Raw genomic sequence first — 27,970 nt, 5'->3', positions numbered from 1 at the left:
TTGATTACAGGTATCTTCTTTTTATAAGGCACTGGATATTGATTGAAACCAGTTTAAAGCACAGTCTCTTGCTTCAAAGAATTTATATCTAATAGGATTTATTCCTTTATAATAAAGATAAATCAGTATTTTAATCTGTCACTAAACCACAGAAACATTTTTCAACATATAATTTAACTTTGAATATCAAAACCATGAAAAAATATATTTAGACATTTCTTTTTCTTTAGAACATTTACCTTGTGCTTGAAAATTATATCTATAAATCAAACTGTTTAGGGTTCACCATGATTTTTATGTGATAAAAGATACAAAACACAGTACAAAACCAAAACCAAACCTCAACAAAAACAAGAAAACCTCAAAAGGAGACAAAAGCCTATAGAAAAATCATTAATTTATTGAATATATATTTATTTAGTGTTCTGTGTTCAATATACTACCTTTACTGTCACATGGAGGTATAAACATGATAAGCAAAAAAAAAATCTCCACCTTCCCAGTTTATAATTCTATTGAAAGATAAGAGAAATAAACATGTAGACATAAAACCCAAAAGATACTGGGTTGGTTGTAATGTCTCCTAACACTCAAGTAAACATTAGGCTCTCCAATATCCTTTCTCAAACAACTTTTAATTTTTTTCTTTTATAATGCATAACACAATTTGTGCTGATTTATTGACTTGGATAGTTTTTTAAAATGTCAATGAGCTCTGTTAGGCTATAAATTCCATGAAGATAGAAATAATCTCTATCTTGCTACCTGAGTTTTTTAAATATGTAGCACATGGAAGCACTCCATAAATATTTTTTAATGAAGCACAAAATAAATGAATGCTAGAAGAATAACAATTCATTTATTTCAAGAAACACTATATAATAATAAAAAATAATGGCAAGTATAATGTTGAAAATCCTCAGATAACATTTAGGGGCAAAAAAATCAAACAGTGATGCAAAATTATACCCAGAAAAGATCTCCGAGTAAAAATAGATCTTTAAAAAGAGGAAATATACAAAAGGTTTTCTTTTTTTTTTTATCGACATCTCACACTTTTACAATAGACTCACATTTATACACAAATTTCACGTTTACAAGTACAAAAGGCAAAGAACCTCAAAGAAGCTAAGCAACTGCATCAACTACATTCAATAGAATACTGTTTTCCCCATTCTGTAGTTTAATCCAGAGGAAATGGTAGATGCTCTCTCACACATGGACTCCACTTTTGGTTTTAGAAGTTGGAGGCTGCGTGTGGTTCAGCAGAGGTCTGGGTTTCTGCAGAGCTGAACTGAGACTCAATCGCGTTCCAGGCCAGATCAGCCAGAAGAAAGTCGTCCATTGCTGTTTGAGTTTCATTGCTGGTGAAGAACAAGCTCCCCAGGGTTTCAAACGCAGAACTCATGGTCTGTGTTTCTGTACTGTTCAACTGAACTTTGCTTTCTAGAGCAGGTATATTTTTAGCAGTGGAGATTCCTTCAGTTTTGGTCTCTGTGTCAGATGAATCAGTACTCATGGGAAAGCTGGAGTGTTTCAGAATACTTCCCAGAGGCAGATGAGGGCTATTGTCTAAGAAAAAGTTTATTGTCTGTGTCTGTGTCTTAGACATCTCAAGGCCTAAGAAGTTGGAATTTCCCCTACACCCGTAGGACTGAGCAGAGGTATCTGCAAGTAGGAAGTCTGTTTGAGTCTCTATGTCCAGTGACTCCAAGACTGGCTCAGTGTTCACGGTGCTAAGTTCACTCTCTTCAGTTTGAATCTGGATATTTGAGGCTGAAAAGAACACTTTGATATCAAAATCGATTCCAGGATTCTGGGCTGGGCCAGATGGAAGCTGGGTGTCAGGTCCAGGATTTGTGTTAGACAAAAGAATACGATGATCTAACATCTGAGCAGGCAGATTACTTAACAAGATGTTTTCCAAATCACTTAATAAATCCATGGTTTAGGTCTGATTATCTGTCATGTTCTGTGAAGGAAGCATACTATTCTGTGCACTGAAGTTTATAATTGGTGCAGATTTCTCAATATCTTGATTTAAAGTCTTAGGGTCATTCTGAGGTAACAAACTATGAGTTACAGTCTCTGCTACTAAACTGTTACTTATAATGTTACCTGTAGCAACATCATATGATGAATGAACATTCTCAAAAATGTCTCTATGCATTGCAGCTTGGTCCATCTGTACGTGGTCATCCGTTGGACTTTGTATCCCACTGGTTTGAGTTTCTCTGGAGACCCCACCTGACTGGAAACAGGTGTCAATAAATGCATCAGTCTGAGCAGCTATAGATGAAGTTACCTTAGAGCTGGGCAAAAATGTCTGAGTGTGAACACTAATGGGAAGAGAAAACTGAAAATCGAATGAGAAATCAGTTTGAGAATAAGACGACACAGAGGAATCAGTGCTGGCCCACTGTGCAGAAGGCATAAAGTTGTTTTGTGAGGCGTAAGACAGATCTGTCTGCACACTGATGGAAGAAATGCTGTTCTTTTGACATGTGTTCCCTAGTTCTTGTAGAAGAGCAGATGGACTTTCACACAAGTTCACTTGAACACCTGCACTTATGGGCTCAACGGCAACAGGATTAGTAGTTTAAAAAAGAGGTAGGTTCTCCTTTAGAGAACAAGCCTCTGAATCTAGGCCAAGGAACAGGGTTCCTACTGACAAGGGCAGCAAGTGCACAGCCCCTGTGGCAGAGCCCTCATTGACACCTAACCACCATAGGCTGGGCTGAGGAGTCGGCTGTAGGCACAAAGACAGGCAAGAGAGAAAACTGCCTCACTGGTAGTTTAACCAAAGCCACTTCGGGCTTTGGTAAAAGCAACTTCTGAGGATATATTGGCAGTGTTGTAAGAGTCTGCTTTTCAGTGTTAGAGTCACAGGAGTCTTCAGAAGATGGTTCTAGCTTTATTTCTGAAGTTTTTAGTTCTTGAGTGTCTGGTCTAGGGACTGGCTGGTTGTTCAATGATTCAATGGTCTTATTGGATACCTTCTGGTTTTGCAAGCAGTTTTCCATTTTCCTTTTTTTTACTAGGTGGATCCCTGTGTTCTGCAGGGATCTCGTGGCCAATTCTGTAGATGTGAGACTGCAGTGCCTTTCTACTGGTGTAGGAACAGCCACGTGTGCACCGGAAGATCTTGCCACAGTCCTCTGCGTGTCTTTTCAAGTCCCATTCTATACAATACGAATTGCTGCACTTAGTACATTTGTGCTTCTTCTCAGCATGCATTTTCATAAAGTGCTGTTTTACGAGAGAAAATTGAGAAAATGGTCTGTCAGGGCCTCTGGGGCAGCCTTCGATTGGACAGCAGTAGAATTTCGGTACACTTTTCAAATCTTTTCTTATTCTTGGATTGACTATGCCATCCTGCAGGCGGTGGCTCTTGGCCAGGTGCATGCTGAGCGCGGGGCTGTTGGGCAGGATCTTGCCGCTCCCGCGCACCGCGCACAGGGCGCTGGTCGGCGCACGGCGCACAGGACGCTGGTCCGCGCACCGCGCACAGGACGCTGGTCCGCACGCCTGGGCACCTCACTCGCCCACGGCTGATCAGCTCCCCGGCCAGTAGCGCTGGGACCGTGGGCTGCTGCGTCGCCCCCGCGGGTTGCGGCCGGCTGCCCCTCAGTCGGGGTCCCGGGGGCACCCACGGGCCCGAGATGGCAGTGGCGGCTCCTCTTGTGGCCGCCAGGACGGCCCGGGTACCCGCAGCCAAAGCCGGGCGTCCTGCCGCCGCCGCCTCCGAGGCCGCCATGGCTCCCGCACGGCCGCCGGCCTCATAAAATGTTTTCTTTGGTAAAATATTAGTTAAATCATTTACTCACATTCTTTTCTACATTTTCCAAAATTTCTAAAGTAATATATTTTTCATTTAAGATAATGAATTACAAAAGGATACATTAAACGAAGTTGACAATAGGTCCATTACAGAGTTTGGGGGAAGTTCTAATGAGATTCTAAAAGATTAAAGGAGATTATGGCTAAAGAGATTATGGTCAGTGTGTTAATTCTGTCCTCTAGGGAAAATACAAGATTAGTCATGACTCCAGATGGTGCCAGGACCTTCTGTATTAGGAGTTACAACTGTTAAAAAAATAAATTTTGTAAAGTTGAACATTTGTTTGTTGTATTTGTTAGTCCATGTTATTTAATAAATTCTAACTCATAACAAAAATTAGACTTAATTCATAGGCCAAGTTATTTTGATTTATTTAATAGTCAAGTTTAAATTTTTCATTCAACACTTAATGAAGTCATTCAAATAGTAGTAAAAAATAACGTAAATAATATAATTACCATTCTTATACCTAGTGTCCTTGTTTTACTAGGAATTTCGTTTGGTCATGGAGTTTCTATAAGCCAAAGAATAATAGTGTCAGAGGCATTCAAATCAGAGCGAGCCCATTTTGAGTGAGGGCTAGGAGAATAAGACTGAGACTTGCTGGGCTGCATTCCCAGAAAATTAGGCATTCTTAGCTTCTAGATGTTTACGGTTAAGGGAACACATTAATAATGTTTACTAACACAGATCCAGACTTGGGAGCATCCAGATATCCTGAAATCTGGAGAACAAAGGCATTCCTAATTTTGCTTTAAAGATAATAATATCGATTCTTGCAAAATATATTAAGTAAGGAAATTAATCCTTTATCACAAACCCTTGTAGCAGAACACGTCTCCCCATATATACAAGCATTGTACCTAGGGTGGATGCATTCCTCCTCTTATTTTCAGGTACGTCCTACTCTGTCTATGGAGCAGCTGTCCTTTCACCACTTTACTCTCTTAATAAACTTGCTTTTGCTTTGCACTGCGCACCCACCCTGAATTCTTTCTTGTGTGAGATCCAAGAACCCTCTCTTGGGGTCTGGATTGGGATCCCTTTCCTGTAACAATAGTATTTGCACAAAAATTCTCAGAAATTTAATACGGCTTACTAGGTATAAACTGACAAGAACAATTAACTAGCACTCCCTTTCCCACCATGATTAGTTTATGAATGAAACATTTCAAACATAGCACAAGTTGAAAGAATTTTACAGTGAACGCCCACAGATCTATACTATTTGTTGTTAACATCTTATTTTATTAGCTTTATTTCATATCAATATAGCAACTCTTCTAAAATTCATCAGTCTAACAAATATTATTTTGTGATGCAGTTCAAAGCAAATGGCACTTTCCTCTGCAAACTTCAGATACACTGTTAACCAGAATTGAACATTTGTTTGTTGTATTTTTCTTTATATATAAAACCTACAACGAAATGGGCAAATCTTAAGTATATACTTGCTTAGCTATGACAAATAAATATACTTGTATAACCAATAACCCTATTAACATCTGTAATATTACCAGCCTTTTTCAGTTAATCTTTACCTTCATTCTTTGAAGCAAGCACTGTCCTGATTTACTTATACCTAGATTAGTTCTGTCTGTTCTAGAATTTGATATAAATAGAATCATACAGTACATACTCTTTGGGTAAGGCTTCATTCACTTTGTGTCCTGGGCTATTTCCAGTTTATGTCTATTATGATAAAGTTAATATAGAGATTGGTTCAAAGGCGCTACTGTGATGATGATTGTTATTAACAGAGCAGATTCTGGTGATTTGATTTTCAGGCAAAAGACATGAGACAAGTAAGGAACAGGTCAAGGGAGGAATGGCATGGAGCGACATAGATCCTCATGAGAAAAACTTTCTTGTCAGACATGTTCAGAAGAGATGACACAAATTAGGTAGCATTTTTCTGAACCCATGAGCATAAATTATTCCAGCCCCTACTTATTATTCCCTGAAAGGATTTTGTCAGGAAGAGCAACAACAACAATAATAATAAACTTAGGCATGATGGCATGTGCCTATAGGACTAGCTCCTCCATAGGCTGAGGCATCAGGATTGCATGGGCTTAAGCCCAAGAGTATGAGGCTGCAGTGAGCTATGATCACACCACTGCACTCTAGCCTGGGAGAGAGAGCAAGACTTTTGTCTCTTAAAAAGAAAAAAGAAGAAGAAAATAGATGCCAGTGAGTGTTGAAGACTATGGAGCAGGAATGTGTTGGGGGTACATCATTCTACTCGTGCTTGAAGTGTGCTGCTGTAGTAGGGGAGGGCTTTACAGGAAGCCTTCCAACCTGCAAAGTGTTTCCTATAGTTAGAACAATCATAACGACTGCCTTTGGAACAGCCTTTTGTCAATGAATTATCAGAAAACTCGAAGAGGCTTGGCCACTTATCTCTTGGGGAACTTAGGGGTCCTTTTGATGTCTGCTCTTGGCATGCCAAACAGTAATTCACACAAAGATAAAAAGCATTTACAGCACTCAAAGGCTATTCTTAATAAAGCTTCGTAGCTGGTTCAATGACAAAGGTCTTTCAATATATATTCTTTCTCTTCTAGAGTAAATATGTAATCATCCCGTGTAAATAATAAGAGAAAATTACACCAGTAGAAAGGAAACCAGAGTTTTCTGATTTGAAGGCAAATGAAACAGAATGAGATGAAATTAAATGCCCAATATCATAGAGAAAATAGGCATTTTGCTAGAATAAATTTATCATCCCCAATATCCCTTTATAGTTTAAAAATGACCAGATACCTTTCTCATAGGCTTATGTTTTGTAGGTGACCCAGGTGCTATTGACTCCTGACACTGCCCTCCCCGACCCTGACTTCCTTCTGTTAGCTGTGACAAAGGTTGCCACACAAAGAAAATTTAAATATTGTCTGGCCTTGCAAATTGGAGGACATCTGAATAAGGACAATCAAAGAGTGATAAGGCGTAGACTTGAAGTGCAATAGTAGGGTCAGTGGAAAGTCAATCCTAAGGAACTGATTAGACTTACAATAGGCCTTAGAAGATGGGCAGAGTCTGACTAGGGTGAAATCTCTCTCTCTCTCTCTCTTTAATATGTATGTTAAATATATATATTATATATAGAGAGAGAGATTTTATATATATATTATATATAGAGAGAATATATATATATTATATATATATATATAGAGAGAGAGAGAGAGAGAGAGAGAGAGAGATTTTACAGTAGAAGTTTCTATATTACTTCCTGCTGTTTCCATGTACTCTGGAGATTAAATGTTAAAGCAGGTGCAATATATTCATTTGAAGAGATTATTGGGTAGTTTATTAACTTGGATATTCACTTTGCTCTCTGTACTATATGTCACCCTAGAATGCTACAGCCTTTGAATAATTAGGCAGTGTTTATTTCTGAAGGACATCAGCACCACTGTAGGTATTACACACTTAATATTTCTTATTAAATCTATGTGTGAAATGTCTGGGCCTCATTGTTTTAGATGTAGAAAGCAACTCTAGCCTTGAGATAGAAAGTTTTTTGTTGTTGTTGCTTAAAGGATTTTCCATTAGATAAGTCTCAAATTTAACAGTTATGATCGCTTTTACCTAAATGACCATATGAATATCTTGAAAGTTGTCTTCTGAGTTCCGTGACTCTACTTTGATTTGCAGTAGTTTTCCTGATGTGCTATTAATAAGGAAGAAGATGAGAAGAAGAGTGATGAAGGTAAGAAAATATTAACTCTTTTAGAACAACCGTGAGTCCCTTTAAATTTGTTGTGTTGTAGTTTTTGAATGCAGTCTATGAAATCGGTCGTTAAATTAAATATGATCAAATATGAATCTTTACAATTTTATTATCCCCTTAGCTTTTACATTTATTGTTTTTGCTGTTGTTTGTTGTTATCAAGAATTTAAGAAAATAATTTTATCTTTTAAAAGTGCAGTTATAATTTTTGACAATGTTAGTACTTGGGCAGAAAAGAAAATATGCAACACTATATTTAAAAAGAAGAGTATGAATTAGAAAAAAATTTCTAATTTGCAGAGGTAAATCTTTTGCTCTTTCTTTTCCCAAAGTCCAAATTCTGCCTCAAAATATTTACTCCAGAGACTTCACCTAACATAATCTCTGCTTTTTAATTTGAAAAATGAGAATTCTTACACTATACAATCCTGATGTTTCTTTTCAGTGTTAATATTTTATTTTTAATGATTATTTGAATTGTTATAGAATCTGACTATAAAGTCAGAGGATTAAATACCATAAGGTCATAGAGAAATAATGAGTTACATGGTGCAAATATCAAAACCGCAAAGGAGCTGATATATTATTTATTTGTAGATTCTGGATATTTGTTCCTTGTTGGATGTATAGATTGTGAAGATTTTCTCCCACTCTGTGGGTTGTCTCTTAACTCTGCTGATTATTTCTTTTGCTGTGCAGAAGATTTTTAGTTTAAGCCCCATCTATTTATCTTTGTTTTTATTGCATTTGCTTTTGGGTTCTTGGTCATGAAGTCTTTGCCTAAGCCAATGTCTAGAAGGGTTTTTCTGATATTATCTTCTAACATTTTTATGGTTTCAGGTATTAGTTTTAAGTCCTTAATCCATCTGGAGTTTATTTTTGTATAAGGTGTGAGATGGGGTTCCAGCTCCATTCTCCTACATGTGGCTTGTGAATGATCCCAGCATCATTTGTTACACATGGTGTCCTTTCCCCATTTTATGTTTTTGTTCACTTGGTCAAAAATCAGTAGGCTGTAAGTATTTGGTTTTATTTCTTGGTTCTCTGCTCTATTGTATTGGTCTATGTGCCTAGCTTATACCGGTACCATGGTCTTTTGGTTACTATGGCCTTATAGTATAGTTTGAAGTTGAGTAATGTGATGCCTCCAGATTTGTTCTTTTTGCTTAGTCTTGCTTTGGCTATGTGGACTCTTTTTTCTTTCCATATGAGTTTTAGGATTCGTTTTTTATAGTTCTGTGTAGAAAGATGGTGGTATTTTGATGGGAATTGAATTAAAATTATAGATTGCTTTTGGCAGTATGATCATTTTCACAATATTGATTCTGCCAATCCGTGAGCATGGGATCAATTTCCACTTGTTTGTAATCTACAGTTTTTTTCAGCAGTGTTCTATAGTTTTCCTTGTAGAGGTCTTTCACATCCTTGGTTAAGCATATTCCTAAGTATTTTATTGTTTTTGCAGCTATTGTGATAGGGACTGACTTCTTGATTTGAATTTCAGCTTAGACACTGTTGGTGTATAGAAGAGCTATGATTTGTGTACATTAATTTTGTATCCTGAAACTTTGCTGAATTCATTTACCAGTTCTAGGAGCTCTTTGGATGAGTCTTTAGGGTTTTCTAGTTACACAGTCATATCGTCAGCAAATAGTGACAGTCTAACTTCCTCTTTGCTGATTTGGATGCCCTTTATTTCTTTATCTTGTCTGATAGCTCTGGCTAGGATTTCCAGTACTATGTTGAATAGAAGTGGTGAAAGTGGGCATCCTTGTCTTATTTCAGTTCTCAGGGGAAATGCTTTCAACTGTTCCCTATTCAGTATGATGTTGGCTGTGAGTTTATTGAAGATGACTTTCATTACCTTAAGGTATGTACCTTCTATGACTATTTTGCTGAGGGCTTTATTCATAAAGTGATGCTGGATTTTGTCAAATGCTTTTTATATGTCTATTGAGATGATCATATGAGTTTTCTTTTCAATTATGTTTATGTGGTGTATCACATTTATTGACTTACATACGTTAAACCACACCTGCACCCCTGGTATGAAACCCACTTGATCATGGTAGATTATCTTTTTGATACGGTGTTGGATTCAGTTCACTAGTATTATGTTGAGGTTTCTTGCATACATATTCATCAGGGATATTGGTCTGTAGTTTTCCTTTTTTTGTTATATCCTTCTCCGTTTTTGGCATTATTAGGGTGAAATAGACTAATACTGGCTTCATAGAATGATTTAGGGAGGATTTCCTCTTTCTCTATCTTTTGGAATAGTGTCAATAGGATTGGCACCAATTCTCCTTGAATGCCTGATATAATTCAGCTGTGAATCCATCTAGTCCTGGACTTTTTTAAAATTTATTTTTATTTTATTTATTTATTTATTTATTTATTTATTTTTGAGACGGCGTTTCGCTCTTGTTACCCAGGCTGGAGTGCAATGGCGCGATCTCGGCTCACCGCAATCTCTGCCTCCTGGGTTCAGGCAATTCTCCTGCCTCAGCCTCCTGAGTAGCTGGATTACAGGCACGCACCACCATGCCCAGCTAATTTTTTGTATTTTTAGTAGAGACGGGGTTTCACCATGTTGACCAGGATGGTCTCAATCTCTTGACCTCGTGATCCAGCTGCCTCGGCCTCCCAAAGTGCTGGGATTACAGGCGTGAGCCACCGCGCCCGGCCTTTTTTTTAATTTTTTTTATTTTTGAGACAGAGTCTCAGAGTCCAGGCTCAAGTGCAGTGGCACAATGTCAGCTCACTGCAACCTCCACTTCCGAGGTTTAAGTGGTTCTCCTGCCTCAGCCTCCTGAGTAGCTGGGACAACAGTCCTGTGCCACCATGTCTGGCTAATTTTTGTATTTTTATCAGAAACATGGTTTTCCATGTTGGCCAGGGTGGGTTTTTTTTTTGTTAGCATTTTTTAAATTACCATTTCAAACTCACTGCTTGTTATTGATCTGTTCAGATATTCTATATCTTTCAGGTTTAATCTAGGAGGGTTATATATTTCTAAGAATTTATCCATCTTCTCTATATCTTCTAGTTTATGTGTATAAAGGTGTTCATAGCAGCCTTGAACAACCTTTTGTATTTCTATGGCATCAGTTGTAATATCTCTCATTTTGTTTCTAATTGTGCTTGTTTGGATCTTCTCTCTTTTTCTGGTTAATCTTGCTAATGGTATATCGATTTTATTTACCTTTTCAAAGAACCAGCTTTTTGTTTCATTTATCTTTTATATATATTTTTTGTTTTGATTTCATTTAGTTCTGCTCTGATCTTTGTAATTTATTTTTCTCTTCTGGGTCTGGGTTTAGATTGTTCTTGTTTCTCCAGTTCTGTGAGGTGTGACCTTAGATTGTCTATTTGTGCTCTTTCAGGCCCTTTGATGTAGGAATTTACTGCTATAAACTTTCATCTTAGCACTGCTTTTGCTGTATCCCAGAGGTTTTGATAGGTTTTGTCACTATTATCATTCAGTTTAAAGAATTTTACAATTTCCATCTTGATTTTATTGTTGACCCAATGATCATTCAGGAGCACATTATTCAGCCTCCATGTATTTGCATGGTTTAGATGAATCCTTTTGGAGTTGATTTCCAATTTTACTCCACTGTGGTCGGAGAGAGTATTTGATAAAAGTTTGATTTTCTTAAACTTACTGAGACTTGTTTTGTGGCCAATCACATGGTCTATCTTAGAGAAACTCCCACGTGCTGATGAACAGAATGTACAATCTGCAGTTGTTGGGTAGAATGTTCTGTAAGTATCTATTAAGTCCATTTGTTGCAGGGTATAGTTTAAGTCCATTTTTTCTTTGTTGACTTTCTGTCTTGATGACCTGTCTAATGCTGTCAGTGGAGTATTAAAAACCCCCATTATTATTGTGTTGCCACCTGTCTCATTTCTTAGGTCTAGTAGTAATTGTTTTAAACATTTGGGAGCTCAAGTATTAGGTGCATATATATGTAGATTTGTGATATTTTCCTGTGGGACTAGTCCTTTTATCATTATATAATGTCTCTCTTGTCTGTTTTAACTGCTGTTGCTTTAAAATTTGTTTTGTCTGATATAAGAATAGCTATTCCTGCTTGCTTTTGGTATCCATTTGCATGGACTATCTTCTTCCCTGGCTTTATCTTATGTGTTAGGTGAGTCTCCTGAAGACAGCAGCAACTTGGTTGGTGAATTTTTATCCATTCAGCGTCTTTTTTTTTTTTTTGAGATAGAGTCTCACTCTGTCACCAAGGTTGGAGTGCAGTGGTATCATCTTGGTTCACTGCAACCTCTGCCTCCTGGGCTCAAGCAATTCACCTGCCTTAGCCTCCTGAGTAGCTGGGATTACAGGTACCCACCACCACACCCAGCTAATTTTTGTATTTTTAGTAGAGACACGGTTTCACCATGTTGGCCAGGCTGATCTTGAACTCCTGATCTCAGGTGATCTGCCTGTCTCAGCCTCCCAAAGTGCTAGGATTATAGGCATGAGCCACCATGCCAGGCCTGCTATTCTGGAACATTTAGGACATTTACACTCAATATTGGTATTAAGATGCGAGGTACTATTCTATTCATCATGCTATTTGTTGCCTGAATAACCGTTTTTTTTTCCATTGTGTTATTGTTATTTAGTTCCTGTGATATTTATGCTTTAAGCAGGTTCTATTTTGGTGTATTTTGAGAATTTGTTTGAATATTTAGAGCTCCTTTTAGCAGTTCTTGTAGTGCTGGCTTGATAGTGGTGAATTCTCTCAGCATTTGTTTGTCTGGAAAAGATTGTATCTTTCCTTCATTTATGAAGCTTGATTTCACTGGATACAAAATTCTTGGCTGAAAATTGTTTTGTTTAAGGAAGCTAATAATAGGACCCAAATCCCTTCTAGTTTGTAGGGCTTCTGTTGAGAAACCTGCTGTTAATCTGATAGGTTTTCCTTTATAAGTTACCAGGTGCTTTTGCCTCACAACTCAGAAGACTCTTTCCTTTGTCTTGACTTTAGATAACCTGATGACTATGTGCCTAGGCAATGATCTTTTTGCGATGGATTTCCCAGGTGTTCTTTGAGCTTCTTGTATCTGGATGTCTAGATCTCTAGCAAGGGCCCAGATGTTTTCCTCTATTATTCCCTCAAATATGTTTTCCTAAGTTTTGCATTTCTCTTCTTCCTTGGGAACTCCAATTATTCTTAGCTTTGGACATTTAACATAGACCCAGACTTCTTGGAGGCTTTGTTAATTTTTAAAAAATTCTTTTTTCTTTGTCTTTGATGGATGGCGTTAATTTGAAAGCTTTGTGTTCAAACTCTGAGGTTCTTTTTTCTGCTTGTTAGATTCTATTACTGAGACTTTTCAGTGCATTTTGTGTTTCTCTAAGTGCGTCCTTGATTCCCAGAAGTTGTGATTTTTTTAATTTGTGCTATTTATTTCACTGAAGAATTTTTCTTTCATATTCTGTATCATGTTTTTTATTCCTTTAAGCTGGACTTCATCTTTCCCTGGTGCTTCCTTGATTAGCTTAATAATCAACCCTCTGAATATTTTTTCTGGCAATTCAGAGGTTTCATCTTGGTTTGGATCCATTGCTGGTGTCTGATAGAATCTTTTGGGGGTGTTAAAGAACTTTGTTTTATCATATTACCAGAATTGTTTTTCTGGTTCCTTCTCATTTGGATAGACTATATCAGAGGGAAGATCTGGGATTCAAAGACTGCTCTTCAGATTCTTTCATCCCATGGGGTGCTCCTTTGATGTGGTGTTCTCCCCCTTCTCCTAGGAATGGGGCTTCCTGAGAGGCTAACTATAGTGACTGTTTTTGCTCTTCTGGGTCTAGCCACCCAGTGGAGCTACCAGGCTCTGTGCTAGTAATGGGGAGTGTCTGCAAAGAGTCCTGTGATATGACCCATCTTCAGGTCTTGCAGCCATGAATACCAGCACCTGCTTTGGTAAAGTTAGCAGGGGAGTGAAGCGAACTCTGTGGGCATCCTTGGTTGTGTTTTTGTTTAGTGCTCTTGTTTCGTATTTGTTGGTCTTCAGCCAGGAGGTGGCACTTTCAAGAATGCATTAGCTGTGGTCCTATAGCAAGGATGCAAACTTGCCCTGGGGATATCTGTTTAAATATGCAGATTTCTCAGGTGATGGGCAGGGCTATAAAGCTCCCAAGAGATTATGACCTCTGTCTTTGGCTAACAGGGTGGGTAAAGAAAGACCACCAAGTCGGGGCAGGAATAGGCATGTCTGAGCTTAGCCTCTTTTAGGGCAGGGCTTGCTGCAGTTTCTGTGGGGAATGGTGGTGTAGTTCCAGTCCAATGGAGTTATGTTCCCAGAGGGATTATGGCTACCTATTCTGAGTCATACAGGTCACCAGGGAAGTGGGGAAAAGCTGGCAGTCACAGGCCTCATCCTGCTCCCACACAGCCTGCAGTCCTGAAGGCCAGTGTCATTCTCACTGTGTCTCCTCAGCAGCACCAAGTCTATTTCCAGGCAGCCAGTGACCAGGACTGAGAATTTATCCCAGATCATGAGCCTCCCTATTGAGAAAGCAAGCAGACTCCCAGTTTTTTGGCATCTCAGGGAGCCTGCAGCAGTGATTCAGTTCCTTCAGAGGGTCTGTGAATTCTCTTGGCTTTCCAGGCATATTCCTTCACTAGTTCTTGGAGCAAAAGTTTGCAATATGAGTCTCCACATGCTGCTCTGTCTGACCAAGAAGGAACGGGAAGCTAGTCCTGCCTCCTATGCGCCATCTCAATCCTGTCTTAATATCCATCTTGATGTCTGTTCTTGGCAAACTCAACCCATGACAGGAGATGGTCCATGGTAAGAAAGTATAAGAAAGCAGATACTAAGATTTTGGAGCTTGATCTATTATTCATACAGGAAGAACAAATAATCCCCTGGGACAAGGTAGCAGCGTAATTGTTCAATTGTTCACTGGTGGTACACTGGGATGCTCTATCAATGGAGGAGAATACATTAGCTGGTAGATATATCAGATATTTGAGAAATATGAAAAAAGTAGTACCTATGAAGATAATGAAATTAAATTGATATTGCCAAACTCAGTTGAAGTTTGGGAAAAGATAGAAAAAAGTTGAGAGTCATTAATTAACAATTAGATTTAGTGTGAAAGCAGAGGGTCTTGTTGGCAGCATATAAAAAAAGACTTGCATATCCTGTAGGAAGAAAATAGAAAATGCTGAGGCCCAGACCCAGTTCTTTATTCTGAGTAGTCAAACTCCAAGAAAAAGGTTAAAATTACAACCAATGTTAGTTGGCTATGCCATACTCAAGAGTCCTGTTTGGGAAAAAATGGAAAATCTGGTATATGGGATAAGGACATCCGTGTTGATACATATAAAAATATTGAGTCCCCAAATTTCTCTGAACTCTGAGCCTACAGAAATGCTATCACTCCACATTTAGTTACAGATGCTGCAGGAGCCTCTCCTTTTACTGACAGTGTTTTAGTACTCATTTCCCCCAACCTGCCAGTTCAGTATCTTCCCCAACCTTCCCTTCTGTCTGCCAGGCTAATAACTATGGTTTTGTCTTGGTATAACCAAAGATATTCTATGTATACTAATGGAGAAACAAGATCTTTCCCCAAAAGAACTTGAGGAACTAGCCATTATGTATTGGCAAAACCTGAGAGACTGCTCATTGATATGGATTCTGAGGCTGCTGCTCTAGGTTGGGAAATACATTTAGAACAAAGAACACACACACACATACACACACACACACACACACACACACTTCTTAAATACAGAGTTTAACATGCTGGGATATGGTACACACATTCAGATGGCTTTTAGAAGCATGGAAAAATGATGACTCACATTATGTAAAATGGAAATACCAGAATTGCCATGTCAGATGTTGAAAGGAGTTGAAAGGCCCAGAGAAGTAGGCATTTTATAGTAGATATGTTTTATGTGACTATAAATGCCCCCAGAGGATTCTGGTCCACACGATGACCCAAAGGAAGGTATTGATGGGTGGGCTCCAGCATTAATAAGTTAAGGGGAGGCACTCCTTTCTAAGACAAGGCTGACAGTAGGAGTAACATTTGCAGAAATAGACTCATCAATTACATGGGGGATGATAAAATTGGAAACAATAGAGGTCAGGTGGCAGGGTGTAACCTTCAGATACTGGGGAGTGTAGTTACCATGGTGAATAGCAAGGTTGGACTGGCAGCAACAGGGGTCTGACTTTTAAGAGTTTAAGAAGATAGTTAAACACACATGGTGAAAGATCCACTTTGAGCATAACAGCAAGGAGCTACATGGAATCACTTCCCATTTTCTCGCAGGAAGCAGGCAAGAGAAAAAGTCAACATCTTGCTGTGGGTAATTGATCCTGATCACCAGGTTGGGGCAGAGCTGTTGTTACCAGGGGGACAGGAAAGAATACTTTTGTCATCTGCGTGATCCACTTGGGTACTTCTCGGTACTCCCTTCCCCGGTTTTGAATGTTAATAGACAAGTTCAGCAATACTGTCCTTGGAAGGGTACAGGGACAATGGGCTCAGTCACTTTAGGAATCAGGATCTAGAAGCCTAGAAGGAAAATTTTGTTCAAAGGATTGGTAAAACTGCCTAGGGAAAGATTATAGCAAATGCATAAACACTACCACTTGAAAAAGTTGAATCCATTGAAACCACAAATCCAGAGCAATGGAGACCAGTGAAAAAGGAATAATCTTGGATTATTGCTGGAGGCACTCTTTTTTCTTTCCCACCACTGAGTTTTCCTGTCTCTCCACTTTGTCCCTAGACAACTGGCTAGCTTAATCAAGGCCAGATGCTATGCTATTCTAAATGCATGAAACAAAGATAAATGGTCCTCTAAAGTCTTCTGGTTTTTAAAAGAACATTGAAAAAATGGTTTCAAGTTTTATGCAGGTTGTCTTTATATATTATTTAAACTCCTGTGTTCTGCTTACATGGATAACAAAACAACAAAATGCAAGATAAGGTGATTGTTTATAATACAACAAATATGAAAAATAATCTCTGTCTTAATTATATATATAACATTCTATTTTTCTAACATGACACTGAGTTTTTCAGTTTAGTGACTTGTTGGGATTGAGCACTCCCTCATTCCCAAGAGGAGTTCTGATTATGGCAAACAGCCTACCTTTGATGACAGAGAAAGCTTGATTCAAGAAGGATACATGACTGGAGTCAGGTCAGTTAGAGTTGTCCACTCAATTTCATTCTTTGGCCAAGAGATCAGGGAAATGAACTCTTGTTTTCCAAATGCTTTTAAAAAAGGAAACATGAGCCTCATGAACATCTCACCTGAGAATGAAACCAGCACCAAGATGGCAAAGCTGAAACCCATTTGAACTTTGAATAAAGTCTCATCTAAATCTAATCTTGAATTTCTCATGTCCCTGAGTCAATAAATTTTGGGTTTGTTTGTGCTGAATTTACCATGGATAGAGTTTTCTGTTATTTACAACTCATAGTATCTTAAACTATATATCCTTAAGGAGTACTGCCATAAAGCACGGACAATCACAGCAACTTATGTGCATACAGAGAGAAATTTGGAAAGGCCCCGTCTATATTGCTTTTCAGAACCCAGGACCCTGGAATTTCTTGCCAAAACAGCCTCAATCCTGCTTCAAGGTTCTGTGTAGCCCCCTTCCACAGATCTGTTCTCCCAAGACCTGATAGCACCACTGGTGTGTATTAGCCCAAGTTGTGAGAAAGGTTTGCTAAGAGATGCTTATTGAAAGGATGTGCAGGCTAGGGTATCACTATGTATGCAAGATCCCTCCAAGTTGTAGATGGAGTATGGCACCACATGGATTGGAAGAGAAGGAAGCGAGCTTTGGGTTCCCACACGTGTTTCTACTATTAGATTGGTACAAAAGTATTTGCGGTTTCTGTCATTACTTTCAAGGGCAAACACTGCAATTACTTTCACACGAACCAAAATATATACCCTGTCATACACTTGTCTTAGAGCAGTATTTTTCTCATTGTTCTTCATAGCAGTAAATGCTTGATGTAGAAAGTCACAGAAACATCTATATCATGCCAATATGTATTGCATTTATGATTTTTCAGACTCATTTGGTTCCTCAATGCTGCATAACAAACCTTCATCCTAGTTTACTCCACAACAGTAAATCTTCAAACACTCTATACCATCTGTCTCTTATTCTTGGCAGATGACCCAACTTCCATTTCCAAAGAAAATTTAGCTTGATTTCCTTTTTTGCCATGTTTATTATCTCTTACTCGTTATTTTTACCTTCCACCTCAAAGATTAAGGAGTTTAGAAGCATCCTTAAGAGCATGGGCTTTGATGTTACATAGACTCAGGTTTGATTCCTCGTTCAGATATTTATTATTTGTGTGATTTTTGACAGATTATTCAATTTTTAAAGTAACTCTCCTCCTATATCTATAGAGTTAACAATAATAACCATGAGATTGTTAGTGAATTTGAAAATACATTAAATGTTGACAACAGAATGCTTGTACATGCAAAACGTTTAGTAGCTCTTAACTTTATTAAGTGTTAAGCTTTGAAATACAATGCAAAAAAAAAAACATTTAAGGGAAACTTCTATATGTATGCTCTGATTTAGAACTACTAATTAGAGCCACCATTAGACCCGAGCAAGTAGGTTCCTCCACTAGAACCTGTGCCTCAGTCTGCCCATGCTTCTGAGTGCCTTATTCAGGCAATTTTTTTTAGTCCTCTGCTGCTATTCTTGGGATCATCTAGGATTGGCCGGACCATCTGGATGGGATTTCCAGAACCCGGATCTGGTCATGCATGGGTCTGATTGTTGGCTGTACTAAATGTGAAATGTTCTAAGTCTTTCTCTAGTGGTGTCTGTTGACCAGGGCCTACAGTACAGTCTGGGTGGTGTACACCAAGCCTGCACCAGCTTTCCAATGTCTCCCCTTTGGAACACTCCCTGGTCCTCTATTTCACTTATGGGGTTGACAAAATATACCAATGAACTCCAAGACTCATGCCTATAAGCCAGTAAGTGTCCTACTGGGCAAATTTCTTCCACTAACTGGAGAAGTATTTCTTTCATGAGATAATGCAAGATTGGTGTACAAGAATGGCAATTTAAGGTGACTCTCAATTATGGTGGTCATAAGATTTGTTCAGATCTCTGGGCTCCAATAGTTCATTTTTAATTTTTAAGCTTGAGGTGTGTCAGGGGTCTTTAAGTTGGTTCTCACCCACATTTATTCCCATTGCAGTCCTGCCTCTTATCTACAGCACTCGAGGGGTGGTGGCTGGAATTCTTTACCATTATCTCTGTACCCGTTATCTCTGGCACCTAGGATGGTCACGTCATCTCCTCCACAGTCCTCTGGGGTAGCTAGCTGCACCTATCTCTTCCAGGGGTTTTTGAGACCAGTCTTCTGCAATGCTAGTGGACTCTTGTTGATGTCCTATCTTGTCTCTAATTTATGTAGCGATATTGTGCTCTCCTGCTTCACTCTTTTTTGGTTGCTTTTTTGATGAGTTTTGCTTTTGTTGCCCAGGCTGGAGTATGAGGGCAGGATCTTGGCTCACCACAACCTCTGCCTCCTGGGTTCAAGCAATTCTCCTGTCTCAGCCTCCTGTGTAGCTGGGACTACAGGCTCACGCCACCACACCCGGCTAATTTTGTATTTTTAGTAAAGACAGGGTGTCTCCATGTTGGTCAGGCTGATCTTGAACTCCTGACCTCTAGTGATCCACCCACCTCGGCCTCCCAAAGTGCTGGGATTACAGGCGTGAGCCACCACACTCAGCTGGTTCACTCTCTTAAGATGTACTGTGAAGGATGGACATTCCCTGTGCATAGGGCCTACTTTTCCCACTTTGCTTATAAACCCCTCACCTATCCTTTTTGCTGGTGATAGTGTGTGCAAGTCAGAGGTGCAGTCAACAATGAAAGAAATAACAAATACAGAAATTACAACCTAAAGATTTCAAGAGAAGACATGAATGGAAAATATGTTGTTCAATAGTTATACTATAAACTTCTGAATGATGAATTTACATAATCAGAAAACTAATTATCACTCACATTCAGCATACCCTGAGTAAGACTTACATTTGTGGTTATCAACCTTCGAAACAATTAATAGACACCAAAAATTAGATCAGGTAAACCTAACTAATGCCTTTTATAATCAACCAGGTTTGTGTACCTGGAGCAGAGAGTAAAAAGGGAACTGATGAGAATGATGCTGATTTGGAAGTAAAGTCTCTGGAAGAACAGGAGAAGAGACCTGGGGAAGGGGAAGTGAAAAGAATCTTCTACTGTTTTCATTGCAATGAAGAAAATATCAGAGTTATGGCGAGGATAAGTACCGGACCAGCTTGGCTGTAGAGACCCCCACCCAGGTGGCACTGAAGGAATTAAGAAGTAGACACCCAGCCTCAGGGGGCTGACAGCGTTCCAGGCTGAGGGCCTCCAGCAGATTCTGACCCATGTATTTATTCTGTCTGAACAGGTGATTATTATTAACAAACAGGTGTTCTGTGTTTTCCCATAGACCCAAGATCAACTAGGTAGGCAGCTGGTGCCTACTTACCACTGATCAAGGACAAACTAGAAAGTATTCTCCATGAGGAAGCCATGGGGGCAGGGTCACATATTCCTTGCTTAAAGAATTGTTTTAACCAGTGTTTGATATACATATACTGTTTTGCTACTTTAGAATGCCCTAAGTAGTTTTCCATGTGGGGGCAGGGGGCGGCCAGGTTTTCCTTGCCATTGTACTCAGCAAACAATATAATTTACCATACATGTTAGGACTTGCCCCAATAGTAAGTCAACAATTTGAATCTTTGGGATAAATGCAGCAAGCTGATGTTGCAGTGCACAATTTAGGAATATCTGCTAGGCAGGGAATCTGTTTTGAAACAGATTTCAAAACTCATGGATTCACTTTATGCTCTCTCCATTCTTTGCATCTCTTACAATTTAGTGTTAGCAATTAAATTCCAGAAAGCAGAAAAGAAATACAAGTTGAGTGAAGACACTTGGAAGGCAATTTCATAAGGGATTCAGAAGGAACCATGTAGGAAAAAATACTGCTCCAGAAGAGATATGAAAGAAACTGAAACTGTTTTCTAATTGGCTGGGAGAGCTCTTTTAGGACACAGAAACCTCCTGAAAGTGCAGATAAAAGACACTTAGTTCTGTTATTCCTTCTGTGAGGATGAATTTGTGGTAAGGTGACAATAGTTACAGGAGGAGGAAAAGAGATCTTTTTATGTAAAAATAAATTAAAATGAGGCTGAACAGCAAACTAACGCTTGGGATGTGAAAGCTTAGTCATATTGAAAACAGTTCCACTTGGAAGGAAGTTGATAAATATCCACATCTGAATCTTTGGAAGAGTTTGGATTATGAAAAGATATAACAAATTGCTATCTTGGGCAATGAAGGGGTAACTTACAATCCCTTGATAGAGCTAAATTTTCAATGAAGGGAAATGAAGCCAAATTTAAAGGGAAAAAAGTTATTTGGTGGTTTGGGCAGCATATCATAAATATATATAATAACTTACATGGAAAAAAAAGCAACGCAGAAGAGTAAATGAGAACTTAAATGTTAATTACTTAGAATAAACTAGAAAATGAATTTGAGATTTTATGGGCTTTTTTTTACTGATTTTAAAGTTTATATAGCTAAAATACACGAATTCTCGGAGCTTGCAGTTAAAAATCTCTCTAAAGTATACATACAATATATTCTATGAGAAAAATACACGTTTACTTAAATGTTTCTTCTCATATTAGGTAAAGAGAAACCCTTGATTTCAGACAAGAACAACTCTTTATACATATGCAGCTGATTCAAATAATATTTGTAAAACATGTTCTTAGATAGGCAGATTGTATTAATTCATTAACCAAAGTATTCCACCACGGCAAGGGAAAGACTCTACAAAGATTACAAAAAGGATTTTCTCATTTTATTGTCTGAAAAAAATCAAAAGATTAAAAACCTATTAAATGGAATCCTGGGTTCAATTTTTGCCTTAACTGGGTCACAAGACATTTTTCAGAGAGCAAATAATTGAAAATGGAGAGACATACTGCAAGTGAATAACACTTTTTCTATAACAGAAAAAATCTTTCAGGCCAGGCGGCTGGGTGGCTCACGCCTGTAATCCCAGCACTTTGGGAGGCTGAGGCAGGAGGATCACCTGAGGTCAGGAATTTGAGACCAACATGGAGAAACCCAGTCCTTACTGAAACAAAATTATCCAGACGTGGTGGTGCGTGCCTATAATCCCAGCTACTCCGGGGACTGAAGTAGAAGAAACGCTTGAACCATGGAGGCAGAGGTTGCGGAGAGCCTAGATCACGCCATTGCACACCAGCCTGGGCAACAAGAGCAAAACTCTGTCTCAAAAATCTTTCAAACATTTAGTATAATACTCTGTACCTCTGAAAGCAAATATACATCTTGCTTTATAGAGGTATGCTCTATAAAACTTGAATTTAAATTAGATGTAAGATATAAACTCTTTCTGATTTTTATCATAAAAATTCAGTATATCATTATAGACATGTTATCCTAATAGATGAAACGTTATTCTTTTAGACAAAGAAAAAATTTAGAAAGTGTTAGGCAATTATATGGAAGCTAATCACAGCAATCCTAAAATTTCTCCTGTCTTTCAGAAGTTGTTTTTCTTTTTTTTTTTTCTGCAAAGCTTATGAACTCAGTCACTAAGCAGAATATAGGTCCCTTTGGTCTCCTTTAGTGTAGTAATACAGCTCCTTGTTTGGAAGAAGTGCTATAGTTAAATAAAGAAATGATTTTGACACTAACCAGGTTAAACTCTACTGCTTTTAACTGAAACCCTTCATAAGTTTCAAGTCACCTTACACAGTAAGGTTAAAAAATGGCATAAATTAATAAATCCCTAAACTCTGAGGGTTTCACTACCTTTATTGATTACATGCACTTAAAGTATTAGATCCCTAGGGTTTGTGAGTACTTTTCCTTCAGCAGCTTACTCCCAGATTTCCATATGTAGCTGAAAGTAATTAAGAAATAAGTTATCTGGTATAATAATTATATAGTAAGAAAAGAGGGTAAAGACAAAGATATATAACTAATCATTGCCATTAATAAGATCAGAATAAATTTACCAGTTATTTCATACTCAAATAATCATAGTTCAAAATTTTCAATTATACTATGTCGTATACAATTTTTCTTACATAAAGTAAAAGTTATTTGATTGATGAATTATGTGCCATTTTATCATTTAAAAAGATAGAAATCTTAAATTCATTAGCCTTTTCAAACTAAGCCTTCAATAAATTAATTGTTTCAACCTTTCTTTAACTTTTCTAAACACTAATTATTAAATGTTAATATGATGTTATATATGTTGACATATTTGTATTTCATTATATATTTAATTGAATAATTTATATCATATTTATATGAGTTGAGAAATGTTATTCATAATGATTACATTTTCATTTATTACGTATACCTATTCAAATCAGTACAAATCATATCTTATAGAAGATTAGCTTACAGTTCTAGCCTTTCAAACATTCCCACCATTAACTGTCTTCAAGTTACCAAAATTGGGAGACTTTTTAATGATATTATAAACAAAATGTAAGTGAAAAGTAATTTTATGTTTGAATGCTGATCAGTGGAAAATTCTAACAAAATATTCACAAGCATATATCACGCTGTTTAAACTGATTGGAGTTTCTTCTAAGTTGGTAGCTTACTCTTTAGTCTTTTCTGCATTGTTAAAAAGTAGTTTCCCATGAACAACCAAGGAATTTAAAATAGACTACATCATAGAGATTAACAAGAGGTTAGAAATGAAATTTAAAAAAATAGAGTCTTAAAATAGATCCTATTTTCTAACAGTTTTACAGCTGAAATAGCTTTACAACTACTATTTACAGTTTTATAGCTTTACAGAGCTATAAAAATGAATAATTTATATTTTAAGAACTATCAGATGCTCAGAAACATAAAATGATGCTTTACACCTTTTGCAATTTGACAAATAAACTTATAATTTAATTTGAGAAACAATAACCCAAACTATATTTTCTCTAGCTACTAATTGGAGCATGGATGTACTCGATGAAATTAATTACTATGCAATAAGATAAGCTTCTCTCTTTCAAACTTTGTTTTTGGCATCTAAATTGGGTTTAAATATATTAATATGATAAATAACTTCTATACTTTCTTATTCAATAATTGGCTGAGAGTAGTATCTTCTGTAGTGTGGTTTTAGTACTTGTGAAATGATGGAATTTTAAGTTAGACACTAGAATGCCATTTCTATATTAGGATTAAAAAAGGAAAAATAAAAAAGGAGAGAATTCTGTTGATTTATTTATGTATTTATTAACTATTTTTGATTCAGGGGTACATATGCAGATTTGTTATACAGGTAAACTTGTATCACAGGGGTTTGTTGTGCAAATCATTTCATCACCCAAGTACTAAGCCCAATACCCAATAATTATTTATTTTTCTGATCCCCTCCCTCCTCCCTACCTCCACCCTCAAGTAGGTCCCAGTGTTTTCTGTGCCCCTCTTTGTGTCATTACATTCTCATTATTTAGCTCCTATTAATAAGTGAGAACATGCGGTATTTGGTTTTCTGTTCCTGTGTTAGTTTCTTAACAATAATGGCTTCTAGCTTCATCCGTGTTCCTGCAAAGAACATGTTCTCATTCTTTTTATGCCTGCACAGTTGAGTGGGGGCACAGCCAAACCATATCACCACACAAACACTAATCAAAGAAAAACTAGAGTGACTATGTTAATATCACAAAGCAGACTTCAGAGCAAAGATTACCAGGAATAAAGATGGGCATTACATAATAAAAAGGCTTAGTTTACCAAGAAGACATAATAATTCTCAATTTATATGAGCTAAGCAACAGGTCTTCAAAATACGCAAAGCAAAAAGCCTATAGCGTTGAAAGGAAAAATAGACATATCAGCAAATATAGTTGGATATTTAACATTTCTTTCTCAGTGATAGAAAGAACTAAACTAATTAACAGAGCCAGCAAGGATATAGAACAAAACAATGCCATCAACCAACTTGATCTACTTGATTTTCATGGAATTCCACCCAAAGATAGCAAAATACACATCATTTTCAGGGACACATGGAATAGTAATCAAGATAGATTACATTCTGATTCATAGTACACACATTAACGGACATAATTGGAATCATACAAAGTATGTTCCCTGACCATAATGGAATTACACTAGAAATAAATAACAAAAAGAAAAAAACAAAACTTCAAATATTTAAAAATTAAAGCTCATGATTCAAAATAATTTTTCCATCAAAGGAAATGTTTCAAGAGAAATTAGAAAATATTTTAAATGAAAATGCAGTAAAACAAATTAAGTATTAGTTAAAGCAGTGCACAAAGGGAAGATGTGTAACAGTAAATACATACTTTATAAAAGGAGGAGTATGAGAAACTATAAAAACAATAGTAAAATAAACTCAAAGCAAGCAGAAGAAAATACAGTTATGTATCACATAACAATATTTTGGTTAATGACAGACTGCATATACGACAGTGGTCCCAAAAGATTATAAAGGAGCAGAAAAATTCCTATCCCCTAGTTGACGTTGTAGGTCTTAGTGCATTGCATGAACTTTACTTTATTTGTGTATCTAAACATAGATACCCAAGTACCATTCTGTTACAATTGCCTGCAGTGTTCAGTAGAGCAACATACAGTATAGGTTTGTAGCCTAAAAGCAATAGGCATACCATATAGCCTAGAGCTGTATCAGGCGTTTAGGAGATCATACCATCTAGCTTTCTGTAAATACACTCTGATGCTTGTATAACAAAATTGCCTAATAATGCATTTCTCAGAGCTTTTCCCTGTCATTAAGCAATGCATGTTTGTACTACAGCGAAGAATAGAAAGAACAGAAATGAGTAAAATTAAAAACAGAAAACAATAAAGAAAGAAACTTTTTAAATTGTGCTTTAAAAAAAAAAAAAAAAGACCAGCCAGGGGCAGTGGCTCACGCTTGTAATCCCAACACTTTGGGAGGCCGTGGTGGGTGGATCATCAGGTCAGGAGATCAAGACTATCCTGGCTAACATGGTGAAATCCCGTCTCTATAAAAATATAAAAAATTAGCTAGGCTTGGTGGCACATGCTTGTGTTCCCAGCTACTTGGGAGGCTGAGGCAGGAGAATCACTTGAACCTGGGCAGCAGGTGCTGCAGTGAGCTGAGATCACGCCACTGCACTCCAGCCTGGGTGACAGAATGAGACTCCATCCCAAAAAACAAAAAACAAACAAAAACAAAAAAAAGACCAATAAACTTCATAAATCTCTACAATTATTAACAAAGAAAAAAAATGAGAGGATGTAAATTACCAATACCAGGAAAAAGAGAGGGGATTTTGTTACAAAATCCAAAGCTATCAAAAGGATCATAACAGAATTTCAAGATAAACAGGCAATTTGACTAGTCCTCTGTCTATTAAAGAAACTGATTTCATACTTAAAAGCTTTCTGAAAAAGAAGTCTCCAGAACAAAAAAGAAAGACAATGACTAATATGTTTACCAATTAAAAAGAGACACAAAATTTTCAATACAGTGGTCTTCCTCTTATCCTCAGGGAATACGTTCCAAGATCCCTAGTGGATGACTAAAACTGAGGATGGTACTAAACCGTGTGTGTGTGTGTGTGTGTGTGTGTGTGTATGTATACACACACTATGTTTTTTTCCTATAAAAACATGCATATGATAAAGTTTAATTTACAAAGTAGGCAGAGTAGTATTCACAATAACTAGTAATAAAATAGAATAATTATATGATATACTGTAATACAAGTTATGTGAATGTGGTCTCTTTCTCTCAAAATATCTCGTTGTACTCTACTCACTTACATTCAAACTGTGGAACATGAGAAGATGCCTAACTTCACTAGCAATAAAAAAGTAAGTTAAAACCACAAGAGTTACCATGTCTTATTCAACTTTTAGGTGAAAAACTAAATCCGACACTATCATATTGGCATATATGTGGAGCAACAGGAATTTTTGAATATTAATGGTGTAATGTACAAATTGGCCCAAGCACTTTAAAAATAGATCAACATTCCACAGGAAGTTTGAATATGCTCATAATATATGATCTAAGGATTTCACTCCTGAAATAAATGTATAAAAATAAAAAACATATTACAGGAAATAACAAAAATGTCTGACCATGGTAGAATGGAAAATACATTGCAGTCTGGTTTCAAAGTGGAACACTGTTCAGCAGGGAAACTGAATGAGAGACAGCTACATGTAAGCTTTGCCCAATGAGTCTATCCAAATCTCATATTGAATGAAATAAGTAAGACATAGATGTTATAAAGTAGGAGTTCATATTCATAAGGTTCAAAAATAGGAGAAATATATCCATAGGTGGTAAAATCATTTGAGGCCAAAAGAAATGGGATGATTATTATAAAAGTCAAAATGACAAAAACCTCTGGGTGTAGGATGGGAAGGTGATAAAATTGGGAAAATGCATAGAGGATTTGGAAAAAACTGGCCAGTCTCTAATTCTTAACCTCAGCAGTGGACACATAGGTGCATCATTTACTAAAATTATTTAAGTCAATATATGCATTTATGCACTGTTTTGTGTGGATAATATTTTAATAAAACAAATGGAAAATTGCAAAGTGAAATAAACCACTTTTTATGAAATACCAAAACTGAATTACTGTGCTTGTCCAAAAAGCTGGATGCTGATATGGGATATTTGGTTATAATTTTTCTCACTCGAACACATTCCACTTTTGAACTCTTGACTCTTTGAAATGCCAAATATAATTATAATGTGGTATTTTGTTTAAGCATGTGCAATGAAAAGGGCACCATTGAATTCTGGTAGTGTGTAATGTTTTCCAACTGCTGAAGGTGGAGGACATAATTTTATGATGTGTATTTGCTCCTACCAAAGACTCTCTATTTCATAGATTTATATCATATTAGAAAGCTCTCCTTCATTCCACCACTCTCTATCTGGGTTTATAGGTTAGGTGTGAATTATAGTTTGGTACAGAAGTCAAAAGCCTGCCTTGAGAGTGCTGGTCCTTCATTTTAGGAAAACTACCTAGGCATAAAATGGCCAATTTATGAAGCCAGAATTGTCAGAGCATTACTGCTTATTTTATGCAGTTTTAAATATGCCAAGGACATATTTGGGGCTATGCTGAGAAGAAAGGGATTCCTGTCCAGTTAATTAAAACATAACTTTTATTAAGTGGCAAGTAAAGAAAGTTTGTAGGACCAAATTATAAATCTATTTATTTATCTTCTACCTCATTGTATTTTACAGAATACTCTTT

The 27,970-nt window shown here is 37.2% G+C and overlaps 1 protein-coding gene across 1 annotated transcript; it reads right to left on the bottom strand.

Annotated features, from left to right (window-relative positions):
- Nucleotides 1–1,237: 1,237 nt before the first annotated feature.
- LOC105706544 (ATM interactor-like) lies at nt 1,238–3,757 on the bottom strand. The gene is given in 4 exon segments (XM_064378517.1): nt 1,238–2,722; nt 2,724–3,035; nt 3,037–3,515; nt 3,550–3,757. Coding segments are annotated over 4 exon segments (2,484 nt in total).
- Nucleotides 3,758–27,970: the final 24,213 nt, after the last annotated feature.

This window comes from Aotus nancymaae, unplaced genomic scaffold (genome assembly GCF_030222135.1).
Source record: "Aotus nancymaae isolate 86718 unplaced genomic scaffold, 86718_ANA_hifiasm-v0.15.2.pri h1tg000019l, whole genome shotgun sequence".
NCBI lineage: Eukaryota > Metazoa > Chordata > Mammalia > Primates > Aotidae > Aotus > Aotus nancymaae.
The sequence above is the reverse complement of the archived record's forward strand: the minus strand, read 5'-3'. Positions and strand labels throughout refer to the sequence as shown.